Source organism: Eriocheir sinensis, chromosome 38, assembly GCF_024679095.1.
Source record: "Eriocheir sinensis breed Jianghai 21 chromosome 38, ASM2467909v1, whole genome shotgun sequence".
NCBI classification, from domain to species: Eukaryota; Metazoa; Arthropoda; class Malacostraca; order Decapoda; family Varunidae; genus Eriocheir; species Eriocheir sinensis.
The window spans coordinates 9,411,218-9,423,321 of NC_066546.1; the positions used below are offsets into that span (position 1 = coordinate 9,411,218).

At 41.4% G+C, this 12,104-nt stretch overlaps 1 protein-coding gene across 1 annotated transcript; it reads right to left on the reverse strand.

The window, feature by feature from the left end:
- Positions 1-359: 359 nt before the first annotated feature.
- Positions 360-9,883, reverse strand: LOC127008640 (carbohydrate sulfotransferase 11-like). The gene is made up of 6 exons (XM_050880920.1): positions 8,612-9,883; positions 6,229-6,390; positions 5,267-5,377; positions 3,867-3,991; positions 3,274-3,487; positions 360-2,876 (listed from the first exon to the last, which is right to left on the reverse strand). Exons 1-6 carry the CDS (start codon positions 9,194-9,196, stop codon positions 2,568-2,570), a joined length of 1,506 nt encoding a protein of 501 aa, XP_050736877.1. The 5' UTR covers positions 9,197-9,883; the 3' UTR covers positions 360-2,567.
- Between the last annotated feature and the right edge of the window lie 2,221 nt (positions 9,884-12,104).

Below are 12,104 nucleotides of genomic sequence, written 5' to 3' on the forward strand. Positions count from 1 at the left end.
CGTTTTTTTTTTTTTTATATAATTAGAAACTTTTACTTAGGGATACAGAAACCTATGACGGCTAAATTACCACTGCTTACCTTCCCCGAGTGAACATAGTTTACTGAAGGTGATTGGTACTTCCTCTTATGCCCCCTACTACTACTACTACTACTACTACTACTACTACTGGTGATGCTTCAATAGTACTACTCCTACACTTACTACTCTTACTCTTCGTCCTCCTCCTCCTCCTACTACTACTTCTACCACTACTGCTATTACTACTTTTATTGCTAAGACGTCCGTAACTACACTCAAATACTTTTCTGTGTGTTGCCTAATCGACGCCAGGGTGCACTGCGTAGAAACATCACAAATAGGTTAGTTTACTTTATTGTCAGCTGGGTTCTGTGCTCCTCTTTCCAACATCGGAGGGTTCGCCGGACAGGAAGAGCCAGAGATTGGGGTCAGGTTGATTACAAGTGTTTAAGTTCCTCCCGTCCTTTCTTCCTTCCTTCCTTTCTTCCGTCTTAGTGAGCAGGGATTCGAAAATGTGATGAGACGTAGAGTGGACTGACTTCCCCCTTTCTTTTCAAATTATTTTTGTTCTTCGTTCTTTCGTTCCCTGCTTCCATAGTAACGAGGTATCAAATGTTCTTTTTTTTTTCTTTTTGCTCCCCTTCCTTCCCTACTGTCTTCTTTCCTTTCCTTTCCAGAGATGTTGTGTATTTATTACTCTCTTCATTTTTTCCCTTTCCTTCCTTCCTTCTCACTTCTTCCTTTTGTTTCTATCGTTGTTCAAGGACAGACTGAACAGCCACTTCGATGTTTTCTACGGTGTTCATGTCGTTGTCATCACCATCATCACTACCACCATCACCATCAACAGCCACTATCACTCGCTGCCTCCACTGTCTTCTCCTCTCATCGTCTTCACATAAACAGTGATATATTATTCGCACTGTTCAGGCGTGTGGCATTGAGTGTTCTGCGAGTGAAACTGTAATAATATGTTCGGTGACAAAAGTTTCAGTGTAAATTGAACATGTTTGTGTATATGTGGCCGTTCACCGCTGTCTGATCACGTGCTGAACTTGCGATCAGCAGCAATATACCCTCCCTGTATGCTTTGAGCTGCACATTTTTTTTAATTTTTTTTTTATTTTTTTTTTAGGGGGAGTGGAGGATGGGGTTGGGGGGTGGGGTCGGCGGAAGTGGGCGCCAAGACCTGCATGTTTCTTTGTAATAACGCGAGGTAGTTATTATCTCTCCTTTGCTTTTTAAGAACCTCCATAATATCACGACGTAAAGCTTGACACACAATAACATTAGGCACACTCTGCTTAAACTAACCCAACTCTTACTTCACTCCAATGAAACATAACTGCAACATAACACATTAAGCTGCTAAGTGTAGGTTCAGGTGCTGCCATGTGAGGGCCATCTGGCTTCTTGTAATCTCCTTATAATCCCTGTATATCCTTTTGAAGCATAGCACTGAACTCCATTACAACGCAGTCCGCCATTAAAAAGCACAGCGTTCTCTCGTTTCGCCAGTAACACGAACGCACATTACTTCAACTCGTTACTTTTATAACAGTCGTATCATTAACCGGAACACATATGTCCCTTACCATTGCATCTTTTTAGTTTCCTGGTGCTACTTCCACATGTATCCTTAGTTGTATAATCACACTCGGTACTGCCTGGGGGTTGGGATGGCATGCTCCTCCCTTCTCCTTTGTTGTTTACTTGCAACAATAAACTATCAATCACTCAATCATATGCGGCGCTTCGTGAGTAAAATGTAAGTGCATGTAAAAATTAATGGAAGGCGAAAAATCGTGAGTTAATAAATACGGGAGCGATTATGTTCTTAATGAATGGCAGAATGAATCATGTGAGAATGTAAAAATAAATAAGACTAAGATATGAATAAAGGAATCTAAGACGACAGAGAAAAAGTAAACTGGATAAATGAATGAATGAGTAATGAGCGAAGATAATAAATACATGAAAAACTACAAAAAAGCCAGTATAAAAAAATAACCCAAAAGAGAAATATATATCAAACAGTAGGAAATAAACAACGTAAACAACTACAACACTCATAACAACAACAACAACAACAAAATAAACACACACACACACACACACACACACACACACACACACACACACCAAAATAACCAAAACAATAACAACAACAACAACAGCTACATCAACACTAACCCACACCCACACATAAACAAACAAGACAAAGTAAAACAGAAAAAAAAACAATAACAACAACAACAACAGCTATATCAACACTAACAAACACCCACACATAAACAAACAAGACAAAGTAAAACAGAAAAAAAACAATAACAACAACAACAACAGCTACATCAACACTAACAAACACCCACACATAAACAAACAAGACAAAGTAAAACAGAAAAAAAACAATAACAGCTAAAGAAATAAAAACAACACAGGCAAAAATTAATCAAACAAAACAAACAAAATAAGCAAAAACGAAAAAAAAAAAAATAGACCACATCAACACAGGTAAACAACAACAACATCAACAACAACGAGAATCACACCTGGCGAGCGACATCCAGGTACTCCTCGATCGTGTACCCAAAGAGATCGAAGTCCATCTTGAATCGGAGGTGGAGCAATTGAACCTGGTGTCTCGTGAGGGTCTTGAAGTAGTCGGGGAGGAGCATCGAAGTGGAGGAACCCGCCCGCCTGTTCCGCCACTCTACCCTATCCTGTATCTCCGTCAGGTCCGCCACGTGCGCCAGTAACTGCTCGTCGTCCACCATCGTCTCCACCTTCACGATCACCTGGTAGTCGGAGGAGCACACGCCGCATTGCACCCAGTAAGGAATCCAACAGATCACCTAAAGGGAAGACGAGGACTGGGTTGCTTGGGGTTTCGTTAGGTTAGGTTAGGTTAGGTTAGGTTAGGAGAGGATGGAATAGTAGAAGTACATAGTTGTTGTAGTATTAGTAGTATTAGTATTTGTATTAGTATTAGTAATGTACTGATAATGATAATGAAAACAACAAAAGTAACGGTTATGGTAGTAATAACAAGTTTAACTAAAAGTCAACAAATGGAAAAAAAATCATGATGAAATAAAAAGTTACCAATTTCAATCACTTTGCAATGAAAAAAATACACATACTTACCACACCAATCGTAAACACTTAAACAAACAAAACTAAAACAAACACAAACCAAAACAAACACAAACACGCACAAACACCATAAAAACAACAACAACTACTACTCACATTCTCCATCCAGTCCTTCGCCGTCTTCAGGTTCTTGGTGGACTCAATGAGGTAGTCCACGAACTCGGAGAAGGTAGGGTGCGGTGGGAGGTCGGTGCTGTTGTCCCCTGGCTCCCTGTACCTCGCTAAGATCGCCTTCTGCAGCTGCTGGAAGTAAGGTCTGAAGGGCAGGGGGTAGGGCCTCTCGATCTTGTCCCTGTACGCCGATAGTATCCTGAAGAGAGGAAGAGAGTTGTGAGAGGGAGTTATTTTTTTTTGTGTGTGATATTTGACTGGATGATATTAAAAAGAAAACGAGAAAGGGAAAAAAATAGTAGAAGTAGAGTTGAAGTAGAAGTTGAGAAAGAAGCAGACGTAGAATGTAAGAGGAATATAAGACGACGAAAATAAAAGCAAATGAGATAAAGAGTAAGAGGTAGAGAAGGAGGATGAAGAAGAGGAGAAGAAAAATATTATATTAGTGCTAAAAGAGGAAAAAGAAAACAAAAACGAATCCCAAGAAAAACAAAATGCAAATCAAGCCATCACCAACAAAAACAGCACTAAAAACAAAAACAACCAACAACCAACACCAAACACCACTTCAGACGTACCTGGCGAAGGGGTGGCGGACAACCAGGAACCTGACAGAATCCTCGAAGACGCGACGCTTGTCCTTCGACGATTTGGGCACCGGGTACTCCGTGAAGACCCTGTGGTGGCCGCCGCCATAACGAGGCTGTTGAGGAGGAGAAGAAGGATGAGGAGAAGGAGGAGCACATGGAAGAGGAGGAATCGAAGGATGAGGAACACGAAAAAGAGGAGAAGAAAAGGAACATGAAAAGGAGGAAAAGTAAGAGGATGAGGAAGAGCTATATAGAGGAGGAGGAGAGGAAGAGGAAGAGGAGGAATTGGAGGATAAGGAAGAGCACACGGAGGAGTAGGAATAAAATGACGAGAAGAAATGTAGGACGAATGATACGAGATCAGAACGAAGATGGAAACAGAGAGAGAGAGAGAAAGAGAGAGAGAGAGAGAGAGAGAGAGAGAGAGAGAGAGAGAGAGAGAGAGAGAGAGAGAGAGAGAGAGAGAGAGAGAGAGAGAGAGAGAGAACCTAAGAACATAAGTGTATCTAACCCCACCACCTAATATGTCCATGAATTTATCTAGTCTATTTTGAATGTGACAATTGTTTAACTGTTTGAGTCTTTCCTCGTATGGCAAGTTTCTCAACCCTGAATCATCTTAGTCATCCTCCTCTGCACCGATTCTAACATTTTGATATCCATTCTATAGTAGGGTGACCAGAAACGAACCGCATAGTCAAGATGAGGTCTAACTAATGCTAAATATAGTTTGAGTAAGACTGCTTGAATGCATTGTGCCCTTGGACGGAGATCAGAGCTCACTAAGACCCCTAAATCCTCTCTCACCCCACCTACTACTGAAAAAAATGTCATTTTGTTAATAGGAGGGGGTTTTTTCCTACACCTACACTCAGAATACTCCCTACATTGAACTCCATCTCATATAATCTGTTGAGTTCACCTTGAGAATACTAGCGTCCTGATCCGACTCAATTACTCTACCGATCTTGGTATCATCTGCAAATTTACTAACATCACTACTAATTCCTGTGTCTAAGTCATTGATATAAATAATAAACTTTACCATTGATTTTTACTAAAATCAAGATAGATTAAATCATAATTTTCATCTCTGTCAACCGCCTCAAATACTTTATTGTAGAAGGACGAGAGAGAGAGAGAGAGAGAGAGAGAGAGAGAGAGAGAGAGAGAGAGAGAGAGAGAGAGAGAGAGAGAGAGAGAGAGAGAGAGAGAGAGAGAGAGAGAGAGAAATGGAAGAGGAGAAATAAAGAGAGATACAGCAGTTTGAAATAGAGACGAGCAACTGGGCTAGTGGAAAAAAGGAGAAAGAGACCGTAGAGTTTATTGACCAACGCTTCCCCCACCCCCACCCCCCCCCCACCCCCTCAACACAGGCTAGGACTTACCATGTACTTCCTCAGTTCCCTCGCCCTGTTCGACATCCTCAGCAGCGCCGGGTTGTTGTCGTTGACGTGTTTGAGGCGCAGGAAGTAGGTCATCCACGTGGTCGACGCGGACTGAAGGAGAGAATGAGGAAGTGAGAAGAGGTATTGAATCTTAACCCGTCCGCTGCGATTGGTACGGATTTCGCCTTCACTGGTAGCCTGGTAACATTATAGTCCCAGGTCTTTGTCTGCCTCTGTGGTGGATAGTGAAGTGTTTCCCATGTGATATCGGTGTGCTGGATATCTCCTCCCATGGTGCAGGACTTTACATTTTTCTTCACTGAATTGTAGCAGACACTTTTTGATCCATTCCTGTAGCTTGGTGAGGTCTTCTGGTAGGAAATCCGCAGCCAAGGGGTTAAGGTACAGAACAAAGTGTCGTAAACAAAACAAAATACCTGCTTATATGATCTCAAGTCACTCACACACACACAAAAACAAAACAAAAAAAACACGGGATACAAGGGTAGAGGCAGCGAACTGAAGTCAGGTATATATGAGTAAAATGTAAATTAAGTGAAATATGAAATGAAGCAAGGTAGAATATGAATAGAATGTGAATAAGTAAAATATGAATAAATAGGTGGGTAGATGTAATGAATCTAAGAGTGACGAAGTGAATTAAGATAAGACATAGTATAAATATGGAAGGTTAAGTAAAATGTAAGGTGATTTAGCGCGGAATTTTTTATATTTATGTGGCTTTTCAATAAACCTATTCTATTTTACCTGTATTTTGAAGTTGCATCTGTCTCCTTGTCTGCCTGTCTTCAGTTTGTAAGTCTGTTTATGTCTGTCTATCTATCAGTAATCTCTGTATCTCTATATTTGCATGTTTGTCTATAGAATCTGTTTTTAGCCTGTCACTTCGTCTTTCCCCCCTCTCCCTCCCTCCCTCCTCTCCATTCCTTCCCCCACCTCACCTTATACACGGGGCAGTAGACCAGCGGGGGGCTCCTGTCCTTCGCCCACACCAGAGACATGTACTGCTTGATGGCCACCTCGGGATGAGCCTTGCAGGTGTCTCTTATCTGGGCCAGGCGCTGCTTCTGTACCTGCAGCTGCTCCTCCACTAGTTCTTCTACCTGTTGGGGAAGAGAAGGGGAGGGTTAGTGTGGGGAGTGGGTAACGGGAGGGGGTTGAGGATGGTGTTAGGGGAATGAGAGGAGGAAGGGGATTGTGCTCTTTTTGTGTTGATTTTTTTTTTTTGTGTGTGTTCGTGTTTACTCTCTCGCTATTGTTTTGATTGTTTTTGTTTTGTTTTGTTGTTTTTGTTATTCTTTTCTTTTCTCTTCTCCTTCTCCTCTTCCTCCATTTACTTCTCCTGATGTCACTATTAATGTTCTTTCTTCCTTCTCTTCCTCCCTCTCCTGATGTTCTTGCTGATATTACTCTTGTTCTTTCTCCTCCTCTTTCTTCTCCTCCTCCTCCTTAATCCTCCCCTTCTTCCTCTTCCCTTTCTCGTCATTTTTTCTTAACCGTTTATCATTTCTTTTCGTTCTTGTCTTTGTTATCTCCTTTCTTTTCCTCAACATCATCAACAGTATCTTTTTCTTCCACCACTCCTTCTTCCTCCTTCTCTATCACCAGACTTTCTATGCACGTCCGCGAGGGGGGGGGGTGAAGGGGGAATGGGGGGATACTCTGCCCGCCTCAAATCTGGCAGGAGGCAGCTCAAACTGGAGACCGAGACTGGTTACGCTTCCCACCCTTCCTTTGCAGGCCAGAAGAGACAAGAGGAAGAAAACAAAAGAAAAAGAAACTGTTCGTAGAATAAGTGGTTTGAACTCTTGCAAGAAAGCGTGTGTTTCAGTCCAGATTACCTGAAAATTAAACACCAAAACAAAAGCGAAAATATAATGATAGTAGTAGTAGTAGTAGTAATAGTGGTAGTAGTAGAAGTAGTAGTAGTAGTAGTAGTAGTAGTAGTAGTAGTAGTAGTAGTAGTAGTAGTAGTTGGATTATTATTATTATTATTATTATTATTATTATTATTATTATTATTATTATTATTATTATTATTATTAGTAGTAGTAGTAGTAGTAGTAGTAGTCGAAGTAATAATAATAATAATAATAATAATAATAATAATAATAATAATAATAGGAGAGTCTGGGTTTCTTTTAATGTCTCCTTTATATGTTTATTCTATGATTTACGATTTTTATACAACCAACTAAAACAATCTAGATGAAATAAATAAAGTTTGTAAACTAGTGATTATCTCTTTTTTTTTTTTTACCGTGAAATTAAACGATCATAATGACTTATTGAAGAGGATTATTATTATTATTATTATCATTATTATTATTGGTAGTAGTATGATGATGATGATACTGATGAAAATGATGATAATGATAAGAATAAGAATGGAGGACGAATGGAGGAAGAAGAAGAACAAAAAGAAGAAGAAGAAGAAGAAGAAGAAGAAGAAGAAGAAGAAGAAGAAGAAGAAATGAAAAAAGAAGACACTAAAGAGGCATAAGAAGAAGGAAAACAAGAACAAGAACAAGAAAATTGGAAAAAAAAAAAACAGGAAAAAACACGATGGAATATGACCAAGGCGGCAACTCGTCACACAGCAGATCCTTTCATTGGCAACTCACCTCAGTGTGTTTCACCTCGGCCCTGCTAACGGTGCTTTTTGTGGGTGTCTCGAGCCCTGCCTGCCTGTCTGTCGCTCTCTCTCTCTCTCTCTCTCTCTCTCTCTCTCTCTCTCTCTCTCTCTCTCTCTCACACACACACACACTTTACAGGAGGTCAAAAATCTACTCCTAAATCTTTCCCTTTCTCCTGTCTTTCCATTTTGATAGAGAAGAAAATTGCTCTACAAAAATTTTGACGGTAGGCCTATGTAGTAGTGTTGCAGGAAAGGAAAATAGCAACACAGATAATAAGAAAAGGTACAAACTCAACAAGCAAAAACACATCACTGCCAACACACCCAAAAAAGGGAAGAAAAACTTGTGTGTTGCCAACTTTCTCTCGCCACAGAAAAGGAGAAAAGGAATAGGAAATAGAAGAGGAGCAACATAGCATTACGCAACAATAAACAACAACAATAACATTACACACGACACAAAAAAGGAAAAAAAAAACGTGTGTGATTCCTTCGACACAGAAAATAGAAGAGTAACAACCTAACATAACGCAACAACAAGAACATAAGAACATCAATGACAACAAAAAAGTAGGAAAGGAAATATAAAAGAGTATGTGTAACTAGGCAACGACAACAACATAAAACAGTGAAGAAAAGGATAAAAAAAGGTGCATGTAAGTCCTTCCGCATCCTTCAGTCCTTACCTCCGGATCATCGTATCTCCTATTCGACAGCCACTCCAGGATTTTCCCGTTGGAGGGCTTGAGGATGACGGGCCAGACCTTATCTCTTTCATTAACGTGGTGCCAATGCTTGCAGGGGTACACGTTGCTTTTGTTCACTCGCGACGGATCACTATTGCTGTCACAGTAACTCACGCTCGGAAACTCTGTCAAAGGGAGTCTGATCGCATTCCGATGCCCAGATGGTGTTGGTTGCTGGACTGGATTCGTTTCAGGGCTAAGTAAGATCGGTGAAGTTTCCAGTGTTTTGTTTTCTGTGTTCCTGTCTTCGTTTTCTTTTTGTGTAATGGGGTTTATTTTTACTGCATATCCTTCCTCCTCTTCTTCCCCCTCTCTGAATACCATGAACTCTAAGAAATCCAGCTCCTCTTCGCTTTCCTCCACGGTGGTGGTGGTGGCTGTGGTCGTGGTGGTGGTGGTGGGAGCAGCCTCGGCGTTCTGTGCGTTATTCTCAGCCAGGAAATCAAAGTTCAGGTTCAGGAAGAGGTAGAGGAACACCCCGCAGGACGCCACCACCAGGAGGTTCTGTTTGACACTGGCCAGCATCGTGACCCTGAGGGAGGGAATCAGGGCTGTAGGATATGGCAGAGGGGCGTCACGGAGTCCTTAGGCTGTGTGTTGGGGTCATGGTCAGCGTTGGTCACTTCGAGGTCATCTAAGAGTGTTGTTATGTAGCATCTCTTGCATCACTATTTCTAGGGATGCTGTGATTTAATGTAGTAAAGCCGTAGTCTCCTTATGGTAGGCCTGTGGGGCTCTCCTGCTGCAGGTTTATGATTTTCTCCTGAAGTAGGTCGTGGCGTTGTTTACATGTACGGTTATAGCGTGTTCTTATAGAGGAGTCGTCGCCTTCGTCAGTAGTATGGCTCTAATGCTCTTCTGTAACAGTGTGGTAACGTTCTCCTGTAGTAGGGTTATCGTGGTCACTCGTAGCAGGGTCTTGTAGCACTTCCGTAGAAGAACTCTAGATTTCTCCTGAAGTAGGGTAGTATGGCGTTCCCCAGCAGCGTTCCTCTATGATACGGCTCCGGGTACGGCTTCCTGAGCGCCCTAATCGTTAATCCAGGCGGGGAGCCATCGCGGAATGCTTTGAGAGGGAGATCGCGTGTGAGTCCCCCTAAGGAGCATATCCTACACCGGCCACAGCTGGGAGAGCACTGTTGTCTGGCGGGATGGAAGTCGTGGTCTGGACGGGTCACTGAACTCAAGCTTCCTACTTCTCTCCCTCCCTCAGACCCTCCCTCTTTTCTCTCCGTGGCCCGTGTGGCGACTAGATGATCGAGGGGGAGTGGGGTAGAGGTAGGGAGGGAGGTAAGGAGGGAAGGATATACGGTAAGAAGGTGGAGCAGGTATGTAGATAGGGGGGTAAGAATTAAGGGAGGGTAAGACGATGGAGGTAAGTAAGTAAGGGGAGAGGTAAGGAAGGAGGGATGTATTTTAAGAAGCGGAAAGCTTAGGAATAAGGAACGCAAGTGTTGGAAAAGAGGAGGGTGAATGATAGAACGTAATGGTGGAAGATGAAACAGGGAATGGGGTGGCAGGTTAATGAATGGAACTGAATGTAGAGATTAAGACGAGATAAGAGATGGAGTGTCGGTGCATGGAGGAGAGGTAAATACATAAATGAACACAACACATACAGACAGAGCAGGTGGAAAGAGGAGGCAGACAAATGAGATGACAAAGAGTATAAGAAAACTGCGAGATGTAAAGATGAAGAGCAGATAAGAAATGAAGGAGGTGTTGGCATGCGGATGAGAGCGATGAAGATGCAAACAGAACAAGCAGTGAGAGGAAACAGGTGGACGGGGAGACACAGAGTAAAAGAAAACTGAGAGAAAATATTTAGGAACAGGAAATAAATGACACACACTTCCACGTGTAATCCTCGGAGAAAAATGTCATCTTCCACTAATCCATCAATCTATCACTAATTCTCCACAGAAACTCCACCCCCAAAATGAGGGTCCTTCAGCTGCTTCCTTCACTGTAAAAAAAAAAAGAGGCAACTGGGCATAGCAAGTCTCCCTCATTTTTTTCCTAGGACACGATACTAGGGAATGAAAGTACGAGGATAACTTTTGCTCAGTACCTTCACGTGTATACAATGAAAACAGATATATTCTTGGTTAATAAACTGGAGATAGCATTGTAAAGGCTTGATTAGCAGTAGGTGAAGGAAAAGAAAAGGAGGAGGAGGAGGAGGAGGAGGAAGAGGAGGCACAAGGGAAGAAAAGGTAAAGAAGAAAAAAGGAGGGAAGTGAGGGAAGTTCGAAAAGCAATAAGGAAGAGGAGGAGGAGGAGAACAAGAGGAAGAGGAGCAAAAAAAAAAAAAAAAAAAAAAAAGGAGAGAAGTTCGAGAAGGGAGACAAAGTGAGCAAAGAGAAAAATATAACCTATAATATACAGAAAAAAAACTTACACTTCTTCCCAACTGGACAACGTGTGAAGGGTGTGACTATTGCAAACAACAACAACAACAACAACAACAACACAAACCTATAACAGGGGCCGAATTAAGGAACGTGAGAGGTCAAAGAATGGGTTTAAACATTTGTCATACTTGCCTATGTGATTAGTGCGAATTAGAAACGTAAAACTCTACTATAATATTCGTCTTTAGGTGTACTTTTCCTACACATAGATACTACTATATATGGAAATCCGGAAATACCAAACTTTTGACACTTACTTTAGCTTCCCCTTCATTTCGAGTTTACGTTTTCATGTTTTTCAAAGGGTGACTTCAATTTCCCGACTGATCACCAGATACATATGTTTGAGACGCTACATCATGCAAATCTTTGACCACCAACCTCAGCGTCACGATAAAAACTACCAACAATGAAAAATAAAAATAAAAAGACTGGAAGCAGCATAAATAACACAACCACTACCGCAACCACCACCGCACCACCAACATGCTTTCGGAATCTAAAGACATCATTCTAATCTTTTAAAACCAATAGACATTCATAATCTTAACGAAAAACAAAAACGTCATTCTATTTCTTATAAAGACTTGGAAAGATATCAAACAACGACAACAAAAGACTGCTAAACATTGCTCCTGTGAAAGATAATAGTGGCCTGGAGCGGGTCAGTTGTAGGAGAGGTGTAAGACTTGGAAAGATATCAAACAACGACAACAGAAGACTGCTAAACATTGCTCCTGATAAAGATAATAGTGGCCTGGAGCGGGTCAGTTGTAGGAGAGGTGTCTTGAAACTCTCCTCTTGGCAAGGTTTCTGATACATATACTCTTCTTCCTATACGTCTTCACCTACATGTGTTTTTAGAAGACATACACCTGTTTTTAATTAATATTTGCTCCTTTCCCTGTTTTTTTTTTTATCTTTCGTGTCCATCTGTGTGTTTGTTTCTTTCCTTCTATTTTTATTTGTCGTCATAAAAGTCTGTCTATCTGTATATATGCTTGCTGAATTATCTGTCT

Excerpts from the sequence above, each read along its gene's own strand:
- LOC127008640 (XM_050880920.1), bottom strand. The coding sequence starts at position 9,196 with ATGCTGGCCAGTGTCAAACAGAACCTCCTGGTGGTGGCGTCCTGCGGG. Across the intron at positions 5,378-6,228 it reads TCTACTGCCCCGTGTATAAG|TCCGCGTCGACCACGTGGAT; the intron begins GTGAGGTGGGGG and ends TCTCTCCTTCAG. Across the intron at positions 3,488-3,866 it reads GTCCGCCACCCCTTCGCCAG|GATACTATCGGCGTACAGGG; the intron begins GTACGTCTGAAG and ends TCCTCTCTTCAG.